The 22,417-nt window shown below is 48.8% G+C and overlaps 1 protein-coding gene across 1 annotated transcript in view; it reads left to right on the top strand.

The window, feature by feature from the left end:
* The window catches only part of VDR (vitamin D receptor), a 52,383-nt gene extending 32,579 nt beyond the window's left edge, over positions 1 to 19,804 (top strand). The window contains exons 5-10 of the mRNA XM_090273063.1: positions 6,348 to 6,532; positions 6,780 to 6,903; positions 9,076 to 9,247; positions 14,672 to 14,823; positions 14,991 to 15,107; positions 16,485 to 19,804. Coding sequence (XP_090129189.1) covers positions 6,348 to 6,532; positions 6,780 to 6,903; positions 9,076 to 9,247; positions 14,672 to 14,823; positions 14,991 to 15,107; positions 16,485 to 16,744 — 1,010 coding nt within the window. The 3' untranslated portion in view covers positions 16,745 to 19,804. The remainder of the gene's footprint in view (positions 1 to 6,347; positions 6,533 to 6,779; positions 6,904 to 9,075; positions 9,248 to 14,671; positions 14,824 to 14,990; positions 15,108 to 16,484) is intronic.
* The last annotated feature ends 2,613 nt before the right edge of the window (positions 19,805 to 22,417 follow it).

Raw genomic sequence — 22,417 nt, 5'->3', positions numbered from 1 at the left:
GATGACCCTCTAGATCCAGACAGAGAAAGTGGAGCGATCCTTAAGGACTTCCTGTCCAGCTCTGGGGTTGGAGGAGAGGACCTGTGGGGCAGTTTCACGGGTTCTAACCCCTGGACTTTGCATCTGAGCTCTAGTACCAGTTACTTGGTAACCAGAATGGCCATTGAATTTAGTAGGTCCTGGGAGGGGCTAGCCAGGCCCTCTGGTCTGTACCTTCAGCCCCCGCTTTGCACGTTGCTCAGTCTTGTCTGCAGCCTGCGCCCCAACCCCTCCCTGGCCCTGGGACAAGGCCTAGGGAAGCGTAGTGTTGAGGAGGCTGGGAGGCGCGCTCAGATACTGGCTCCCCTGAAGGCGCTCCTGGCTATGGGGCTGTTATATTTGGGGGTGGGGGGGTGTATAAGGAAGATGTATCCAGAACAAGAGGAAAAGTCATAGGATAGGGCTGAGGGGATGGGAAATTTCTTCCTTGATGGGAAAAAAGAAATCCCTGTTGTTGGAAAACTGAGGCAGAGTGGAGGCTCTCACCTGGGGCCCCCTCCTCAGGCCTTGTTAGAGCCCCCGCTGGTAGGTCTCAGTCCCTCAGTCCTGGTCCCAGCTCCCCAGCCCACACTGGCAGCCCTGAAAGAAGTTTCCAGGCCATGTTCCTCCTCGCCCCCGCGGGAACATGCAGGCCCGGACATGCTAATCGCTCTGTGCCCAGTCCCTGGCCCCGCCCGACTCTTCTGTTTATCCTGGAGCAGTGGAGGCTCAAGGCCTGGGCGCCTCCTGGGGCTTCTCACACATCGGCTTAGCGCGGCTGCTCTGTGTAAGACGCCAGGCTGGACACGAACCAGAGGCTGCGCCCACGGCACCTACCCCCACAGATGCACGGCCTGCGGGGGTTAGGGAGCCAGGTTCTGAGGCTCCAGCCAACCAGTAATGGCACAGGTAACACCGCTGGGATTGAGTGAGGCTCTGCCGCAGGAGTGCCCGTCCGGGCCAGCCTCACCGATGTCACAGAGGCCCCTCTCCTGTGTCTCAGGGGGAAGGAGATGCTCTATTAACTTGGAACAGGAAAAACACTTAGCAGTCGTCTGAGACCCAGAAAAGAAAAGTATCAAGATTGGAGTCAGAAAGCAAGTTGAGACTAGGTCCCTCCTGGTCCCCACGGGGAGCACTGCATCCATGGGGATGAGTGGGCCTTGAGGGAGTCAGGGTGTCCCTGCCTCAGGAACACCACGTAGAGTCGGGCCAGCCATCCAGAAGTGGATGTCCACACCCAACCCCCGGTCAGCTTTGTGCCTCAGCCACCCCAACTCTAGCCTCAATCATCCCCAACGAAACCCTAAGTTCCCCCTTCTGCTATATGCCCCATGTGGCCCTGTGCCCACCACTCCCAAGGTGCCAGTGCAGGGAGTTACACTGAGTTAGGGATGGGCCCCAGAGTTCCAGTCAAAATAGAAACCTTGGTCCAGCACTAAGCTCTCAGTCCACTGCCCGAAGGGAAGTTCTTCCAGGACAGGTGTGATTCCCTGCGTTGGGTCAGCCCACTTTGGGGAGGCCTGTCCATGTGTCCGGGCCTGGAGCTCCCAGCTCATATCCTGAGGATTGCTGCTTATTTATCACCAAGGCTGGCTGTTGTCCCCAAGGCCTAGCCTCCTAGAAACACCTCAGTGTCGACCTTTGTAAACCACAGGATCACCCAGGGCTCCCTAGGAAGGGAACTGCCAACCCAGGTCCCTTCTGATGGGGCGATTGAAGTGGCCCTTCCCTGGAGGAGGCTAGGGAGGTGAAAGGGATGAGCCTGGGAAAGAATGTTTATAGACCACCTACTGAGAGCCAGATCTGTGTCAGGCACGTGTTTTCTTGCTAAATTCTTACAACGATTCCTAAATGTGCAAATACTTTTTAAGAGTCCATAGATGAGAAAACTCAGAAGATTTAAAATAACATGCCTCAAAGCAAATAAGATGATGGTATCGGCATTCTAACCTAAGTGTATCTGTGTCCAAAGACCAGGCCTATGACTCCACCCCACACTGCCCCGCGGGCTCCCGCAGGGGGCCAGAGTGCCTCACTGTGTGTTAGGAGGCACAGACTGAGGCCTCACCGGATGAGCTGAAGAGAACCTTGTCCCACTGAAGACTCCCTTTTTCTCTCTTCAAGTCCTAGTTGACTTTATGTCCTTGGAACCTCCCCAGTTTCATAGTTGAGTTCTTGCTTCTTGTAGACCAGTCTCGCACAGAACGAGACTTCTTATGTTAACTTGTTTAACTTTTTTACCCAGCATTAGCACAGAACCTGGCACGTAGTAGGTGCTCCATAAATGTGTGTTGAGTGATTGAATGTTAGTTCCCCCTTTGCTTCTTTGTATCAACATCTCCCACTGGTCTGTAGAGCAGGAACATCCCTCAAACCTGATGTTATCTGTGTGGTTAATTTGGAAAACCTGTATGTCTGCTTCCCTGATGTTGTCCTTAGGCCACCAGTGACAACTGAAATGTTTTTAAGCTTTTTGGGCTTTCAGATCTTGCCTCCCTAACTCCATTCTCTTGCATGGAAATAACTTGCCCGAAGCCATTTTCTCAGTAAGGAACTTAGAAGGAATGAGAAAAGGTACTGGGAAGGCATACATTGGTTTCACAAAGTCCAAGTACGGCAGATTTTCAAAGAACAATGCAGTAGGAACTAACTCTTATTTATATCATTTAGCCGATGGTAAAATTGTTTTGTTATATGTCATTTTGCTTGAAATCATAGACCCTACTGATGACGTTAGGTAAGGACTTAACTGTGCATAGCTCAGGCACTTTATTATTTTTTTTGGAGAGCCCATCAAATGCTTTTTTGGAAACTATTTGCTCTTATTCTATGTCAGTGGCTTTTAACTTTAAAACACACGTCCTCCTGCATGATTGTAATGGCATTTTTAGTAGAAATTCATTGGGAAAGTGATAATCTCCTATGAAATTAATAACCCCTTTAAACAAATGATTTATTTCATAAGTCACAGCAGCATCTGTTTATGTAAGAGACTTAGGGTTTATTCAGTCCCCAGACAACGTGGCCTGGGGGAGGCCCATGGATTGGTGGCGGCTGCTCGAAACCAGCAGGTCCCAGCATTTCTTCCTCTGGCACTGCACACAGGATGGTGGTCCCCATTTGATACAACTGACCCAGAGGAACAATGTAATAAGGTTAACACTGAATTTTTCAAATTTAATTTTGTCCTTTCAAAGTAAATCATTGACAAACTTTGCTACTTTCTTTAATGTTTCACACTCTTCAGAAGGATTGAAACATTTCGTGTGTTCAGTGCTGAGGACCAAGGTCCTACTAAGCAGTCATAGCTGGTTCTAATCAGGGGCAGTCTGGGGTCATGGTTATGACCATGGACTCTATCTAGAACCACCCTGTCCTGTCCTATTTATCAGCTCCACCCTTATTAGCTCCATGACTTTGAGCAAGTAATATAGCCTCTGGGCCTCAGTTTCTTCATCTGCAAAATGGGAGTAACAACACCTGCCTTAAATGGTTGTTATGAGGACTAAATATATGTGAGTTAATTAAGAAGAAACACTTAGAATCGTGCCCGCTACATAAAAACCTCTATATACTTGATCCATTTTTATTAACACTTTTTTTAATGACATAAAACTTGATCACTAGAATTTTCAGCTCCCAACAGATTTGAAGTAGCTCCTCAGGGGAAGAAGGCACACTCTCAGGGACAGGCAGCAATAAGAAGAGATAGCACATAGCTTAACAGAGAGAGGGAGACGGAAAGCCATGAAAAGTAGCACAAGAACTCAACGTCATAGCAGCTGAGTCACATAGTGCAAGGAAACAGCCTTTTATAATCCTGAGGCCATAATCTTGTTCCCGCAAAGTCCAGTAGTTGTTCAGATTGATGCCACTGAATCATCAAGAAAAGATTACATGATGTTACAGGGGTTCTGTTACTAGGTATTCAGTAACAATTATTTAAATAAAAAGGTAAGTTTAGCTCAGTTATCTGGTGGACTGGCATTCAGTGTGAGCTATTCCTGACATTGTAGGGCACATGCAGTATCGGTGCACCTCTCACTGTCCTGTCCTGAGCCTGGGGCCATGACCAGCACGTAGCAGGCACAATCAGTTTCCATGTGTTGAGAATCCAATATATCAGACTACTGAGCAAGTACCATGTCTAGGAAGCTCCGCTGGGCTAGCCTTTATGGGGCTCCTTCCCTTAAAGTAGCCTATGTGTCTAGTGAAGGAGAACTTAAACTTCTTAGGCTCTCTCTGAACAGGCATTTACTAGAAACTGCACTAATCATACATATTACAGAGTGAAAGGCAGTTGGGGGCCAATGTATGTATGAAAAAACTAGACATCCTGCAGAATTAAGAACAGAGAGCTCAGAGCGTATCCAGGCAATCAAGAAAGCCTTTATGGTTAGAGAGAGCCAGCTGTAAGCTGGGTGCTGAAGAACAGATAGAACTTGCACAGCTACTGGGGAGAGAAGACCCAGCTGGGCAGGCATACAGTAGAAGTGGAAATATGGTGGCAAGGTTGAGCAAGTCATGGTTACAGGTCAGCAACCCCAACGTGACTAGAGGAGGTACTGGAAAATGAGGTTGGAAAGTTAGGAAGAAGCAAAATCATGGAGAATCTAGACTTTAGTTTGGACGTGATAAGCAATAAGGACCCAGGAAAAGCTTCTGAGTAGAAGAGTGACCTCATAGAACCTCATGGTTCAAGCCCATGGACACCTGTGGCGTGACTGGCAGAGCCAGCTGCCTCTACCTCCAGTCTCATCACCTCGTCTGCCCACCCCTTGGGGGAGCAGGAAAGACCAGGCAGCTAATCTTGGGTTCTCCAGGCTAGAGCCTTGCACCCTGCCTTGACTGGGATGCTCCCTGCTCCTTCCGCTTCCACTCCACTTGACCTCTTGGGGTCTGAGCAGACACCCTCTGTGGGAGGAGGGTTGGCAGCAGCTTGGGCAGATGAGTCAGTAACCTGGCGTGGCCTCCTCCCCGTCCTCCTCTTAGTATGGCTTACCTCAGCTGTGGTGGGAATGCACCATCTTTTGCTGCAGGCATCCCTTTTCTGCTGTGCCTGAGGCTCTGGGTGTCTACTCTTACCCACCCCCAGGTTTTCCCTCACCCCCCACCAACTTCTTTCCTTCTCTCCCTACCTGAGGCACCTGAGCCAATGGGTCTCTCTTGAAGTCTGGAACCCACCCACTCTGAAGTTCTGGTTCCTTTCCCTGCTCTTGTGAAACTCCCCAGTTCCGTGGGCAGAGGCCCTGGCAACACCGGCACGGAGCAAGTAGCTACAGGCCAAGGGCCCCGGTGCCCACTCCTGCCGTCAGCTCTCGGCAAGCCCTGGCCAAGAGGTCTGTCTGCCTGGCTTCTGTGCCAGGCATCCCTGCTCCCAGCCCTGCCCTCCCAGGCAGCTGCCCCAGCAACACCCGAACCCCCTGCACAGCCTGAAGGGGGCGGAAAGTCTCCCCATCCTCAGACACCTGGCTAGCAGCTGGATAGAATGTCCCAGATCAGAACTGTGACGTGTGATTGTCAGAGACTTCTAGAGGACTCAAAAACTCCCTTGGGCAGATATATCAAGACTGGACAGCCTAGGGGAGGTATTGTTTTGGAGGGAACCAAAGATAAAAAGTCTTTCTATGCTGGTCAAATGCCCGAGTTCCATACCTGGAAAGCTGGACATGGGAAGGGCCACATGGCGGGATATTGTCAGCACCTCCTGGCTTCCAACACTGTGACAGTCCGCATGGTGGCTCATTCACTCTCTCTCTTCCCATCATGTTTCCGTCAGGATTAGGGAATATGGGGAGTGGGGAGAAGAGGGAGAATTAATGTTGAATGAGCAGCTGCTTTGTGCCAGGAATACACTGCATTCAGTTCTCAAAACAGTCCATCTTTCAAGGTAGAGATTTTACTCCACCACCCCACACTGACACACTTTATGGAAGAAGGAACAAAAACGGGAGCTTAGAAGAGATTATGTGGACCAAACTTGTCATTTCAAAAATGAGAGAAGAGAAGCCCAGAGAACTCAGTTTGCCCAGCCTCATACAACGTGTGCGTGAGAAGCCAGCCTGCCCAAATCACGCGGCTCTCAAATCCTCCTTTTCCTCCTCTCTCATCTGCCTGCCTTTCCAACATAGAAAATCCAATTTTCCACCCACAGCCTGGGTCTGGCCTTCCCTGAGGCAGCAAGCCCCTTCCCACCCCTTTGCCGGAGCTCCCAGTGTGTGTGTTGTCCGGAGCAGCCCTCCTGTTTTGTGTCTTTAGCGACCAGAGGAAGGTTTCTGGGAGGAGCTGGTGGCCCAGCCCTCACGATGCTCCATTCCTGCCCGCAGTCATCCTGACAGATGAGGAGGTGCAGCGGAAGCGAGAGATGATCATGAAGAGGAAGGAGGAGGAGGCCCTGAAGGACAGTCTGCGGCCCCGGCTGTCGGAGGAACAGCAGCACATCATCAGCATCCTGCTGGACGCCCACCACAAGACCTACGACCCCAACTACACTGACTTCAGCCAGTTCCGGGTGCGTATGCCTGTCAGTCCAGAAGGATGAGCCTCAAGGGGGCCTGGGCACAGGGTGTGGGACAGAGAGCCAGGCCCTCCTGGCCCAGCAGGGAGGGGACAGTGGAGGCTGCTCTGCCTCTCTCACTTCCAAGAGGGCTCCCACTCCCATGGGACTTCCTGAAAAGCTACTCCTGTCAGAGACCAGGGCTAGGGTAAGAAGGTGGCCCCGAAATATGAGCTTCTGATTTTCCATCTTTCTCTTCCAGCCTCCAGTTCGAGGGGCTGAAGGTGGAGACACCCATCCATACAAGTCGTTCTTGAGACACATGTCCAGCTTCTCCGGGGACTCGTCCTCCTCCTCCTGCTCAGATCCTTACAGCGTCTCCACTGGTAAGTGGGGCTGCACGTCCCTTCCTAGTGAGCTCAGCAGAGGAGCCCGGAGCTTCCCCACCTGCCTGGCCTAGGCTGACAAAAGGAGGATGGCACGGCCACACTGCGGGCCATGTTGTGTCCTCAGAACAACCCCTTCTTACAGAAGAGGGAGAACTTGCCCAGGGGCCCGTGCTGGGGAAGAGGCCAGGCTGGGGCCCAGCAAGGTCTGCCTGCAGAGCCACCTGCTCCTCCCTCTGAGCCAGGCTTCTGCCCCTGGCTCCTTCCCTGGGGGTGGCCAGATTGCTCTAAATGGTATTTGGAGCCTGGGCCCTTTGGGTTTTTGTTGTTGTTGTTTAGTGTTTCCAGTTTTACTGAGATATGAGATAACATTGTATGAGTTTAAGGTGTACAATGTAATGAATTGATGCATGTATACTTTGCAATGAACATCTCTCTCCTCACCTAGTTACAAAGGTTTATTTTGTGTGTGCGATAACTTTTAAGATTGACTCTCTTAGCAACTTTCAACATACAAAACAGTATTGTAAACCATATCCATTAGAGCCTGAGCCTTTGGGAAGGGAAAATTTGGTGTGGAAGGAGAACATGTGGGTCGCCTGCCGCTCACCTTACACTGGAGCCCTAGGGGTCTATGCTTCTCTTTCACCTTCCTCTTCCTCTTCCTGCCTCATCCTCTCTCACCTTGTTCTTCATTCCTCTGCCTCTCACCCAACCTCAGCCCTGCTGCCCTCTGCTTGGGGCCTGCTCTCCCCTCTGGGGAACTAGAACCCTCCAGACACATCGATGAATCTGTGACTAGATCCAGAATAGGTGTCAGGGATCCCAATGCCGACTGGACAGAGACAGCAGTGCAGCCAGATGTTGTGTCCACCCATCCACACTGGTCACTGCGCGAGCTGACCAGCCCCTGAGCCCCTCCCCTGGGAATTCCTCCGTCTCACTTTATGACGTATGTATTCATTTGCATCAGTGAGGGTCAGTCTGCGTGTTACACATTGGTCTGTACTTCAGGTTTTCATAACAATTTTATATTATCTAGGAGTTTTGATACCTTCTCATAAGTTAATTGATTTGAGATGCTCAGCCCCCACCAATGTTATGATCAGTATAGCATATATTTATTTAAAAATTCAAACTAGTTAACATTTTTTACTTTAAAAAGTTACCATACAAAAGTAGTACATGTTCATTGTAGACATCAAGAAAATAAAAACTAAATTATATATATGTACATATATATAATCTTTAATCCCACCACCCAAAGATAATCACTATTAGCACTGTGATGTAGCTCTCTCCCATTTTTTTAAACACATATGTATATTCAGAAATGGAATTGTTTCATACACAATCTGGTCATTTGCTTTTTTCTCACGACAACACATTGTATCATATTTTCATGTCATTCAGTGTACATCAAGAATATTATTTTTAAAGGCTACATAGTAGTCTGGGGTACAAATGCACAATAACATATCTAAATCCCATCATTGAATATCTATTAGATTGTTTCCCAGCTTTTCATTAAGATACCTGTGTGCTTGTGGCTAAATATTTGCACTTATTCAGAATGTTTTCCTTATGATGAATTCCTGGAAGCAGGATTACTGGTGCAAGAGCATGCATAATTGTAGGATTCTGCCCCGATCGTCAAATAGCTTCCTCGATGGCTTGCAAAGATTTGTGCCTCCTTTAGTGCCTCAGTACTGCACAGAAATTGCCCAGTTCCCTACATCTTTATAAATACTGGTGTCAACTTTAAACACATTTGTTTCTAGTTTATAGAGGAAAAGAGTAGATGTTTTACTTGGCAATTTTTTGATCACTAGTGAGGTTAAACATTGTTTCCCACAAGTTTACTGGTTCCAAATTCATTTTTTATTTGAGATCATTGGAAATAACATGCAAGAATGTAAAATCTTGGCTGGAGGAAGTCTCATTTTTTGAAGTATCTGTGACTTTTGGTTTTACTGCCCCACTGCTGAAGGAAGAGATGGGAATCCTAGAGGGAAGCCTGGGCTGAAGAGTGACCTTGGAGAGAGGTGGTCACTGTGGGATCCCCAGCCGGCCTGTCTGCCAGGGTATAGGAGGTCCTCACGGGACCACACAGGAGGAAGCCTGGCTCAAGTGTCCTTAAGTAGTTCCTTTTCTCCCCTCATCCTTCCTCAGACATGATGGAGATGACCAGCTTCTCCAACCTGGATCTGAGCGAAGAAGAATCAGATGACTCTTCTGTGACCCTAAACCTGTCCCAACTCTCCATGCTGCCCCACCTGGCTGACCTGGTCAGTTACAGCATCCAAAAAGTCATTGGCTTTGCCAAGATGATCCCAGGGTTCAGGTAAGAAGCTTGGGGGACATCTGGAAACAGAGTTAGAATCCTAGAATCCACTGGAAGGAGGTTTGGAGATCACAAATCCACTGCTTCCCAGAATAGAGAGTGAGGCCCTGCGCCAGACCTTCTGATTCAGAATCTGTGGGCTAAGCCCATAAGTCTGCATTTTAGGAAGTGCTGCCCATCCAGCATTACCTGCGAGGCCACACTCGGGAGCTATTCATCCCCCACACTGTCTAGATGATGAAACGGAAGCCCATAATGGCTCAAAGCTCAACACCAGGATTTCTAGCATTGGAGCCAGTGTGTCAGAGCCAGGTCTGTGTCCACTCCAGATGGCTTGGGTTTAATCCTTATATCATGCCTTTAAATTAAACTTCCATTGACTCTCCACACCCAATTCTGAAACTAGGATGAAGTGGGAGAGGGGAGAAATGGTTGGGCACGAAGACTTGTGAGGTCATTTAGGAGTCCTGGAGGGAGACAGATTTCCTGGCATATATGATCTGAGCATCTTTTGCCCAGTTTACCCTTCACTCAAGGCCATTTCCTCACCATGTTGAGATCTTTTTGCTCAAAACGATAAGTATAAGGAGTTCTACTGGAGTAAAGATCCTCTGTTATGGATTCATTCATTCATTCAAGTGTTTTATTGTCTTGGTAATAATGGCATGTATCATACTTATATTTAAAAAGTCATGCAGTAACAAATATTCTTAAAATAGTTAAGAGTTGACACTTTTAGTAGATATGCTGGGAAATCGTTACATCTGAATGTTATGTATGTTCATAACCTCATTCTTTAGAACATTGTCATAAGATACATATACAATGTGGTTAAGAAGTAGAGGGAAATAAATTGATATCAAGCAATGTTTTCACATTTTAAGTAGTAGCAATAGTTGCCATTGTAGCAGTAGGAGCAGAATGCTTCCTCGATACTGATGCTCAGATTCAGTGCTGGAATCCTGGGAGCCAAAAAACTATTTGACATTGGCCAGCTCTGAACGGAAACTGAAGTGAGATACCGCTTATTGTTTTGTGAATCTCTCGGCTATGTAAGGAAGTCACCAGTACCTGTCTAAGTTACCACATTACAAGCTAGATAATGGTAATTCACAAAGCTAAACCCAGCACTTCCCAGTTTGTTTCTGCCCTGAGACAGCTGACTTTGTGTTACTCTTTGCCTCTCACTTCTCCAAATACCAGGGATTTTCCAATGCTCTTCCCCTGGAACGAATGTGAAAATTGTAAAGAAGAGAAAAACATAAAGTGGCATTGAGACACTTACTGCATTATGCATTTTGTTGTAGCAGGAGTAAGGGCCACTCTGGCAGGCAGGCAGGCAGGCAGGAGCAAGCCACTGAGTGTCACCTGTGAGCTCAGCATTGTGCTGGGCCTGGGATTTACCCTCTAGAGCCTTTCCTTGGAACAGACAACACATTCCACTTAGTACAAGTTCCAACTTTCTCCTCAACTCTTGGTGTTACTGTTTGCAAACTCCGTGTGTTCCAAAGTCTTGTTTTATGTAAACAGCTAGAGAAAAAAACACTTCAAGGTGCTGATGGATACACAGTAGCACCCAGCTTTCATCTTAGCTCAGGGAAGCAATTCTCATCCAGCAGGGTCCATCCTTCCCTGCCTAGTGGGGAGTGGGGTGAAAGGGCATCTGATTCCCTGTCCAGATGCTAAGGTTTGGAGATTCTAAGTGGTGGTTGGGACGGCATACAAGGGAACGCTGTCCTGAAAAGAAAGCCATGCATTCAACCAGATTTTCCTATTGCAGCCCCCTCCACTATGTAACCTAAACCCCCTTTTTTCTTGCATGCCCTTGGCCCCTATCCCTTAACCTCAGCCTATATACCCTTAGACAAATATCATTGCCAGTCCTTCAGTTTCTCTCCTTAAGGATGAGCTGAAGTCTTCCCCTTTCTTTCCCTTTCAAGCCTCATCTTCCAGAGTTCCTTCATCTAGCCTTGCAGTTACGGCCAGAGTGACATGTATATGAGCAGGTACTGGAGCTGTCCTGTTACTGATGCAAACAAAACCACTTAAGTCGATCCTGAACATGCTTGGGTTGGCTTGTCTCTCTTCAGCATGACTTGAGAAGTCCCAGAGCAGAATATGTTCTAACAGAAATGGAGCAGGCCTTGGCAAGAGCTCTTGGGGCTACACTGATGTGGATACTCTCTGTGACTGGACAGAGGTGCTGTTGAGCCTGGACTGGGGCCAGAGCCCAGGTTCTGGTTGGGACCCAAGTGGAGCCAGCACATTAGCTCTCTGGTTCTGCCGGTTTCTGCACTTAGGGGTTCTGTTTTTCCAAGCAGTGAAAGAACAGTGGCTAGTCCTGGTGGCTTTGATCTTGCTCCCCGCAGGCAGGGGTGGAGGGTATGGGGAGGGCAGGATGGGACTTCTGTGTGGGTGAGTGGGTGGTGGTGGGGGAACCGGATGAGACGCCAGTGCAGGCATGGGACCAAAGTGGGGTAGGCCTGGACGGACCGTGTTGGGTGTGAACCACGCTATGGTGTGGTCAGGCTCTGCTTCTGACTCCCACCTCCCCTCTCCCAGACTCTCAGTCTGCACCCCATAAATCTTCCTCCCTCAATGTTGCAAAAGAAATGCATGGAGAAAGTGGGGCCAGGAGCACTCCTGGCTCTGAGAACCAAGGACCACAGGTTTCACTGCCAGGAGCTGTGTATGAGAGACCAGGCCAAATCAGCTGGAGCCCAGCCCTGTGGGCTAAATGTCTTCAACTTCACTGTCATTGCCATTCCCAGGGTCTCCTTCCTGGGTCTAAGACCTGGGGGTCAGAGTACTTCCTATGCCCTTTCCTCTGTATTCATGTGTTCATCTATCCAACCAACTGCTTTCTTGCATAAACTGAGGAATTGAAGTTGACGAGGACAGTCTCTGTCCTCCCCGGGTTCAGTGTCTGATGGAAGAGATAAAGTGTGAACAAGTGCTGGGAAAAGATAAGAGCTCTAGAGAGACCTGCTAGAGGGGTCATGGGAATCCAGGCGGGAGGGTTGGGCTCTGCCTGGGGCCTGGAAAAGTCAAGGCTGGGACGCATTTCCAGAGCACAACTCTGGTGCCCAGAAGCAGCCCCAGCTGTGAAAACGTGTCAGGGTATAAACATTACACAGGCCCAGGGAGGAGGAAAGAGCCCAGGCTGGTGTCTATTATAGCAGGAACAAGGTCCTTGAAGGGTTTCTCCACCTACACCTACACCTCCCACCAGCTTCAATTCTGGCTGAGAGCTGCACTGAGAAACACCCTGTATTTCTAGGCCATGGGTGGTAACTCGAGGTCATTCTAGATTTGCTTTCATAGAAGTAACATGTCTGGATCATAATAGACAGTGGCCCCTCCGCAGTCTCTTTGGCTAAACAGGCATGGGATGTTGGACCACTTCTGGATATTCATTTTTAGTGGACCTTTGAACAAAGGGTTATATACTAAGATAATCATCACAAGATTACTTATAATAACAAAAAAATTAGAAGTGACTAAAATGTCCCAAAATGGGTGGATAGGAGGCTGACTAAATAACTTATAGTATGTTGATATAATGTAACAGTATGCAACCCTCTATGAACTGGGCTAAAGAAATTTTAGGGATGTAAGAAGTGGGACACAGAATTATCATGAACTTGAGTAAAAAAGATATTTGCATACAAAAAAAAGATAAAGAAATATTCCAAAATGTTCATTGTGGTTATGAGTAGTTTTTATTTGCTTTTATAGATATTTTTTGTATTTTCCAAAGATGTAATGATGAACATGTTCACCTCGTATAATGAATTAAAACCCAAATGGGGATGGTGTTAGTTTTTATTTATTTTTAATGTGGGTTGAGCATCTAGAGAAAAGTGACAAGGAAGGCGAGACATCTAGGTGCCGTGCCCTTAGGGCTGTTTGTCCCAATGCATGGGGCACATGGTGGCTTCCTTTAAATGGTTAAAGGGAACCCATGGCTAGGGAGAGGTCCAGTTCTGTGTTCCTTGAGAAGACAGAAGTACAAGCAATGGATGAGTGTGCCATCATGTGAGTTACAGATCAATAGAATAAGAGCTGTTAATGAAGAGTAAACAACTTCATGTGATATTTTTCAACGCAGACTTTTTGCTAATCATCCCAATCATCCTTTTATGAACCAAACTATAGCCACAGAGAGGCTGATAGCCTATGCATAGGATATCCAGGCAGAAGTATACAGTCAGGCAGAGAAGGGAGGAGAAACCAGAAGCAAATTGATCTGCGGGTCCTGCGTTTTCCTTGTCGTTGTTCAGACAAGCCCAGCTTGTGACTCAGAATAGTGGAACTAATCACTGGCCTTGTGACTCATTCACATATTTGTTGACCCTCTCTTGTGCTCAAGGCTAAGTGATCATTAATTACCTTAATTATGCCCAGGTATGAGGTGGTGTTGGCCCTCAAGTAGCTTATAGTTAAGGGCCAAAACAGGCCTATAAAAAAGCAGAGCCAAAGGGGAAAGGGGAAAATAAGAATAAAAGTAATGTGCAGAGGGTTGTAAAGGAGTGGCTCCAATTCTATCGAAGAGAATCAGAGTGTGGAAGGCTCCAAGGGCGAGCTCCCCAGATTCAGGATCAGAAGGATGAGATGGAGCAGAAGGGCATTCTCGGCGGCAGCTGTCATATGCTCAAATCGTGGTAAGAAAACAGCATCTGAATGTGGAGTTGTCCACAGTTGCTAGAATGGAGGGTTTTCAATGGCAAGTGGGGCTGAAAAGACAGGTGGGAGCCAATTTATAGAGTACAAACTTGATCCTTGATGTTTGATAATCAGTGAGGATTTCTGAGCACAGGAGTGTGATACTTCCCTGTAGCAGCAGTAAGAAAGATGAATGAGAGACTCTAGAGGTTTGACTCCAGGATTCTAGTAGACTGAAAAAGATGATAGAGCTCTAACCAGAGAAGTCCTGGTGGGAGTGTGAATGAGGTCATGGGTTCCAGAGATGTCCTGGAGATAGAGTTGGCTGAGCTTTACTACTAGGAAGAACTGGAAGACAGGAGGAGGGAGAAGAGAAAAAGCATGGGAGCTGCTGAAGATGACATTCGTAGATGACCATATTCATGCCATAACCCTGGGAGCTTCCTCAGGCTCTATCTTCCTGTATGTAAAATACCTCTGTCTGCTTAGAACTGGGAGATCCTGGCAAGGCACTGGGTTTTCCTTGTCTTAGTAGCTGAGCTGAGCTACTTCATTTCTTACCCTGGCATATAGTCTTGAGTTGTTCTCCCTCAAGAAACAGTCTTGTTCTTTCCAACCAGGCTTCATGCTCCTCAATGGAGGATCTAGGGCACATACTGATCACCTGGCAGGTGTAGACCTGTCAAAACACTACACTGATTTGCATGACTTGAAGGTCTTGATCAGTAATCTGACTCTCATCTCTGCCTTCCCTGGCAGAGACCTCACCTCTGAGGACCAGATTGTGCTGCTGAAGTCAAGTGCCATCGAGGTCATCATGTTGCGCTCCAACCAGTCCTTCACCACAGATGACATGTCCTGGTCTTGTGGGAGTGAAGACTACAAATACCGCGTCAGCGATGTGACCAAAGGTGTGTCTGGGCTCTGCCTACACCCCTTCTAGCTCCAAGACTCTGATTCCACCCATCCTGGGGTCACAGGCCCTGATCAGGCAACAACAAGGGAAAAGGACAAATGTCAGCCCAGTGAGGGCTGGATGTGGGGTGGGGTAGCTCATCAGTTCTGCTTTCTCTCATAGCCGGACATAGCCTGGAGCTGATTGAGCCACTCATCAAGTTCCAGGTGGGGCTAAAGAAGCTGAATTTGCATGAGGAAGAGCATGTCCTGCTCATGGCCATCTGCATTGTCTCCCCAGGTATGAGGCCTAGCAATGAGGAGCTCAGGGACCTGGCACATGGGGAGTATGAAAAATGAAGCCCTGCTAAGGGCCAGTAGGGCAGTCTTGAGAGAAGAGTGAGCAATCAGGAAGCACCCTCTTTACTGGGTTTGCAAAGCCCATATGGTATCTGTATACTGAGGGGTCCCCCACTGCCTTTGGCCTTACCTAACGAGGCTATTGGTGATTCATAGGTAGGATTCTTAGGAAGCAGATAAATGGGGTTTCTCAGGCCACAGACAGGGCTGGATATTCCCAATAGTCAGGCTTTGCTTTTATGTAAACTGGACTGAACTTCCTTGACACTTGAGGTCCCCTATGGGACAGGGTAAAAAAACCCTGGAGCCTTATGGATGGTTCTGCCTAGACAGTTTACCTGACTAATTTTGGATGCAGTGTGCTGTGTTGCATGAGTTTCTACATGTTTCGGGTGCTAAGAGGGACGGAGGCTGAGGAGGAGGTTATTGTGGTCCTGAGGATGCTATATTGGTGATGAGGCCCAAAGTGAGGCAGCCCTGCCTCAACCTGGACTGTACTCAGGGAACAAGTAAGTGGGCTCTACCCAGGGATGCCTTTCTAGGCTGGGGAACTACAGAGCAGACATGGGCTGCCCTCCCCTTTCCAGCCAACCTTCACTCATTTATTCATATATACACTCAGCAATAATTTATTGGGCACATACTAGGAAAGAGGTGCTGTGCTGGGCATAGGGGCTCACAGCAAACAGGACTTCTCTCCCATGAAGTGTAAGAGGAGACATTAAACAAATACTATTTAACAACTGATTTCTAATATGATGAGAGTTAAGAGAGAGAGAGAGAGAGAGAGAGAGACAGAGAGACAGAGAGGGACATATGTGATACTACAGCCGGGTATAATAGAAGGAGGGACCCTGATGTAGTCTGGGGCATGGAGGTAAGAAGTCATCAGGAATGGTCTTCTTAAAGGTCTTTTAAGCTGTTACATGAACAATCAGTAAGAGTCAGGCAAAGATAAAGAGCTGGGTTCCAGGCAGAGGGAACATGAACATGAATCTGGAGCCCAGAGAGCATGATGCATCAGAATCCTAATGGAAAAATGGACTGTAAAGATAGAGGGAGAGGTGTGGTGGGGACAGGGCCAGAGGGGCTCATAAAAGGACTTGAGGCTTGACCCTAAGTGTGATGGAAAGTAGTTGAGGAGCTTTAAGAAGGACTTTGATGTCACAGGTCAGTGGCCATGCAGGGGTGACTTAGGAGGCTGCTGAAGTTGGGTGTCTATCCATGTGGACTAAGGGGTGGGGGTGAGGGGGATTGAACAATAAGGCCCCAGCTCAGAGCTCCTGTGCCTTCTCCTCCTGCTTCCTTGTGCCCACAGACCGTCCTGGAGTGCAGGATCCTGCACTAATTGAGGCCATCCAGGACCGCCTGTCCAACACACTGCAGACCTATATCCGCTGCCGCCACCCACCCCCAGGCAGCCACCTGCTCTACGCCAAGATGATCCAGAAGCTGGCTGACCTGCGGAGCCTCAACGAGGAGCACTCCAAGCAGTACCGCTACCTCTCCTTCCAGCCTGAGTGCAGCATGAAGCTCACGCCCCTCGTGCTGGAGGTGTTTGGCAATGAGATCTCCTGACTAGAGCAGCCTGTGGTGGCGCCTGGGTGGGGCTGCTCCTCTGGGGCCACGTGCCCGGGCCTAGGGCTGGCTGCTGCCCAGTAGCCCTTCCTACCCACTCTGGAGTGTAGCCCCTCCTCTCCCACCTCTTCTCCCTGCCCTGCTCATCCTCTCTCCTGTCCAACCTGATGCCAGGTCCCCACTACCTGTAGGTCACAGGATGACCCCAGTCCCCCAAGACCTCAATTGTGAGGAGTTGCTGTTTATTTGACAAAGAGACTCAAATGGGGGCAGAGGGCAAAGACTGAAAGTGGGGTCTTCGCCCAGAAGTGGTTGCTGGCTGGTGCCCAGGGAATAAGCAGGCAGGGAAAACACATGCATTCCTCAGGGAGAGATACCTGTACCTTCCCCTGACTCAGGTCCATATGTCCAGACCCTGGTGGGGATCTCCCTCCCCATGTCCCACCCATGATAAAGAACTGGCCACAACCCCCACTTTACCCCTGCCTCATCCTGCCCCCAGTCTGTGCTGTTCTGTTCCAGGGCAGCGTGCCATGATGGAGTCTTCTCCTCCGCCTTCCTATCCCCAGCCTGTCTAGGAAACTCACTGCCAAGGATGACCAAAAACAGGGTGACTAAGTTCACAACTCCCCCCTCACCCACCTCTGCTGGCCAAAGTACACTTGCCTAACCCCTCAGAGCCCACCTGCATCCCATCACCATGATAACATTCTCCTTGGAAGTTAACTATGGTGAAGGGGCTTTGCCCCCATGGCTGGGGACACTTGCCCAGAACCCACCTGCTGAGAGGCTCATGGCGAGAAGAAAGCAGAGCCCAGGTGGGAAATGGGCAAACCCAGCCTCACAGAGGAGGAGTGGATGGTGGCCACAGCTGTCCCTGTCACCAATCCCATAGGTTCTCAGCCCGGATCTAAGAGGTTAGTTGAGGCAGGAGCTCTCCTTACAACACACCATGGGCCCCATCCTCACCCTCCTCTACCAGTGCCTTACCTCCCACCCCAGAAAGAGATCCTGCCGCAGGCTCCAGAGCCCTCCCACTCTGGCCACAGGTGCTGCTGGCCTCACTCTAGGATGGCCAAGGGTGACCCAGAGATGGGCTCACTCTCCCAACCACCTCCTAGTCTGGAGAAGCAGTGCCCACTCCACTCACCAGTGGAGCCATGACTTTTCCACCCGGTGGGGTGGGATGGAGGTGATGAACTTCTAGACCCCAACAGCCTAACTCACCCTCTCCCTGTCCACCTAGGTGTAGTTCTCAGATGGCCTTTCCCCCAGGAGACCCAGGAGCTGGTACTCCAAGACCTCAGGATGTGGGCGTGGGGAGAGTGAGTTCGCCTCTGCTGGCTAGTCAGAGAGCATTCAAGGATAGTCATGTGGGGCTGGTTCCCTTCTTATTTTTGCTCCACCACCCCAAAGTCAGAAGGAGCTTTGAGGGCAGGGTGAGAGGTGGGGTACATAACCTCAAACTCCACGTTCTTCGTAGCCAGACCAGCCCAGGAGGTGGGGACTCTAGGTCTGTTTACTCTGGCGTGGGGTTCCTTGAGGAGTGTGTTATAGGAATGTGGGACCTATGCAGAGAGGTTTCTTCCAGGAGTCCCAGAGGGTCCTTCAGATAGTTACTTGGGTTTGGGGAACGTGGTCATATTTGATGTCTCAACACAGAGGAGTTCATTTCAGTAGGACACCCCTTCCCCTGAATGCCCTGGGAGCAACCCGTCTTACCACTGCCAGAGCTGTCGGTGCCCACCTGGCCCACTGTTGCTGCAGGTGGGAGGACATCTGAAGGCCATGTCCCCGGTGACAGAATACCATCCTTATGGCTGAATCTTATGTTTGTTAGATATGGGTTGTTTTCAGAATCAGACTCCATTTTGTACTGCATTCTAATATAGCGGGTAATAGGCCCCACTGATTAAGAGATATTTATGGAGGGAGAGTTTGTATTGTGAAAAGTCTATACATTAATTATTATTGCTGTTGTTGTCATTTTATAAATTAGGGAGAGATTTTTGTTATTTGATTTTAGCTGCACAACACAGTGGTCCAGCTTGTTATTCAGTGGAAGAAAAGGCCTGGCAATCGCTGAAGCCGTTCAACCCCATTTTTAAGGAAAAGTGACACTTAGAGGGGGCGTGACTCACCCCACCTCATATAGAGAGTTAGAAGCAGCACCAGGACTGGACCCAGACTTTGGATTTATGGTCCAATGCTCTTTTCACTACACCACGCTTGAGCTCAGACCCCACTCCCCAGTCCCTCGCCTCGTCTTTTGGGGCAAGCGCTGGATTTTAGACAGAGCAAGTCTAGATCCCAAAGTCCTGCCTTTTTTCCCCTGGGTTGTCACCCCGCTGACCCATCAAGAGGGTGAGGGCTACCTCAGCCTGTGTCTCAATGTGAATCAGACCCTCTCACCCTCAACGTGGTCCTGGCCAGATGGGGTCTCTGCCTCAGCCCTTATAATGCTGTTGCCTTATCCATAAAGTGCATCTGTCTTTGTAATGTCTCCACCTTCCCAGCTCTCCCAGGCAACTGTTGACTGGCCCTGCCTCCCCCAGGGATCCCAAGTAGACACAGGGAGAAGGCCAGTTCCTCAGCCCTGGGCTTCACAACAACCCAGCGATCCCAAAGGGAAGTCTAGGAGCTGGGAGGGGAAAAAAAGAGGGAAAAGTAAGGTTTCACAGGGCTGAATCGGGAGAAAATGTGATTAGCCTCTATTTTGCTTTAGAATGAGAGAAGGTAAAGGTGGATGTTTATAAATCTAAAACTTTTAAAGTATATTACTGGAAACCCTGGGACGTGTGTGCACCAAATTGCCAAATAAAAAAGATTCCAGGAGATAGCTCGTTCTGCTGCCTAACTGGAAACAAGTGGGAGAATCCAAGTGAGGCCAAGAGAGAAGATTGGAATGTATGAGAGCCTTGGCGAAGGCTGGGAATGAAGAGGTGAAAAAGCAGGCTTTAAAGAGTGCCTCCTGAGTTATTTCCAAAGAATAAAAAACGTTTGCCAGACATAAACCAATGAAGAAAGCTTTGCTTATGGTAATAAAAAATGGATCATATTTACATAGCACTTACTTTGTGGCAAGTACTGCTGTAAATAAATGCTTTATGCAAACCAACTTGCTCTATCTTTATAAGGACCCCAGGGGAGAGGGACTGTCATTATCCCCATTTGTCAGAGGGGATAACAAAGCCATACTAGTGGAGAGATGGGGTTTGAACGCTTGGCAGCTGGATCCCGAAGCCTTTAATGAACTGCTACACTATGCTGCTTCCTACTGAGTTGAGTGATCTGACAAGTCAGTCTTGCCAGCTCTACTAAAGAGCGTGTAAGGGATATTCCTATTCCTAAAGGAGGCCCTGAGGTAGGAGAATTGGAGGGGCTAGATCAATCAGTGTTCAAGTCTCAGGAAGCGTTCAGTCATACGTATTGGCTCCCATCAAGAATGAGAACCAGGCAACTATTGACAAAATGTGTCTTGCCTTTTAAATGGCTGCTCTGCCAGTGATGGAGAGTTGCAAATGACTCCTGTGCATAAACAGGACTCCCAAGGGACCCAGAGGAGCCAATGCACCCAGCTCTGTTTCCCAAGAAAGTGGGGCTTATGATAAAGGGCAGCATCACTAAACACAGCACAAAAATAACCCACCAAAACACATGGTAATCTGCAAAAGGGGAAGTCAGGCCCAACCAGTGTACATATTTAGGATATGTTGGCCTGGGAACTTGGGGATATGATTTACTTTAATTTTTCAAAAGTATCTGCAAAGATTTCAAACCAAATGTGTCACTGGGGGTGAGGTGGGAGTAGGAGAATTAAGGGTAGAGCTTAAGAGCAATTTTTTCATGAAAAAATAGATGGACTTAGAAATGGTTGCTTAAATGCACATGTCTCTGGCAGAAGTGTGAAGGTGAAATTCTTAGAAACTGTCAGGAGAACCTTATTTGGCATTTTATAGGTGCTCTGGAAGAACATGGAATCTCCAAGCCTGTGTGTTACAAGAAACTCTTCCAGGTAAACTGAGAAGAATGTACCCAGAAAACCTTACAGTTTAGATAACGTGATTTTAAGTTTTCACATTCGAGCTCTGGTTCTACACGTATACTGTCCAATAAAGTAGCCATGTGTGATTTTTCAATTAACTAAAATTAAATAAAAGCAAACATTTAGCCCTTCAGATGCACTAGCCCCATTTCCACTACTCGATGGCCCCAGGGCTACCGGGAGGGACAGTGCAGACAGCACAGATCTATATAACGCACTCTCACCCGGTACGAATCATGGACCATATGTTTCTGTTGATCTGCTGGGCAGACAGACACTGAACTGTTCGACACCATATAGAAGATATGTAGGGAATACCCTCTCTTTACATCAAGTGATGCTGCTACTGGATGCTGTGAACAGGTTCCTCAAAAGAGGCATAAAGGAAGAACACCTCACAGACCGTGGGGCAGAAACAGGTCAGTGGTGTGGTGGGAAATTCTGGGGGCGAGCAAACAGGGCCTGCCTGGAGCGGCCAGAACCCTTGGGACAGTGTCTCTAACTTTTGCTGGAGCTCCTTGGAGGCTGTCTGTGCAGTGTGGGGTCTGTCTGCCTGCCCTCTGCGGAAGAGGAAGAGTGACATCTCGCATTCGCAGCACGTCCAAGGGGATGCCTGCAGACACCCTATCAGACATTAGCACTCAAGTGGGCAAGAAGCCTGTGAGGCCGCTGAAAGAGTCTGTGCTGCAAGTGACCAAAAAGCACAGCGGAGTGTGCAACAGTGGCTGCTGGGGGGTTCAGGAGATGGGGTCCCTGCTCCAGGCAGCTGCTCTGAATCTCTATTCAGACATGTCACACATGATACATGAGGTACTGCTGCAAGTCGGGTTCCAGGTTCCTGAAAAGCAGGTTGAAGTGCAGGAAGTTTACTGGGGAGAGGGCCACCAGCTTGGGTGGTAGGCAAGGAAGCAGGATCAGGTAGAGAAGGCCAAGTTGGGCTATAATGCAGTCTCTGCAGAGGTCCCCACCAACCCTCCTGGGGAATCGTGAAACTGAGATGGTCTTTGCCAGGTTTTTATATCCCTTCATCAGCTAGTACTGGGATGCTGGCTACCTCCATGAAGAGGGTGACCTCCGTGTGACCTTGAGCTAGGTGACTCTTGTCAGCCAAGGGCAAGTAGGACTGAAGGTTATTTCTTCACATTTTGTACAACCAGGTGGGCCCTTTCAGAATGGGCTGCTCTGCCTTGGGGTGAGAAGGTTTCTAGGTCTTTGCCTTGGGCTTTAGGTAGCGGGACGCCAGAAGTCCCAGGTGCTCCTTCTAGAGTAGGGTGTTAGCGTCTCTCCGCTTCTGGACTCTTCTTTTCCTAAATCATCTTGAGTTTCACCACTAGGTGGTGCTACTGCCCTATAGCGACAGGTTTGAGCTACAGGCTTGTCCTCTCTCCCCCACTCCTGCCCTTTCTCTGTTTCTGCGAAGGTGAATCCCTGACACTGTAGCCACTTGGTGGTGTTCACCTCTCCTCACACCAGCAACCAAGCAAAATGCATAAGGGACCTGCCCTCTGGCTTTCCAGGTCACCTCGAGTCATAGCCAGGGAAGAATCGGACGCTCACACGGTAGCCAAGGGCCCTCTAAGTCTGAGCTCTGGTGCCAGGTCCTCTGAGCACCTTTCATGATGGTCCCA

This window comes from Furipterus horrens, unplaced genomic scaffold, assembly GCF_987537825.1.
Source record: "Furipterus horrens unplaced genomic scaffold, mFurHor1.1.pri manual_scaffold_4, whole genome shotgun sequence".
Classification (NCBI taxonomy): Eukaryota; Metazoa; Chordata; class Mammalia; order Chiroptera; family Furipteridae; genus Furipterus; species Furipterus horrens.
The sequence above is the reverse complement of the archived record's forward strand: the minus strand, read 5'-3'. Positions and strand labels throughout refer to the sequence as shown.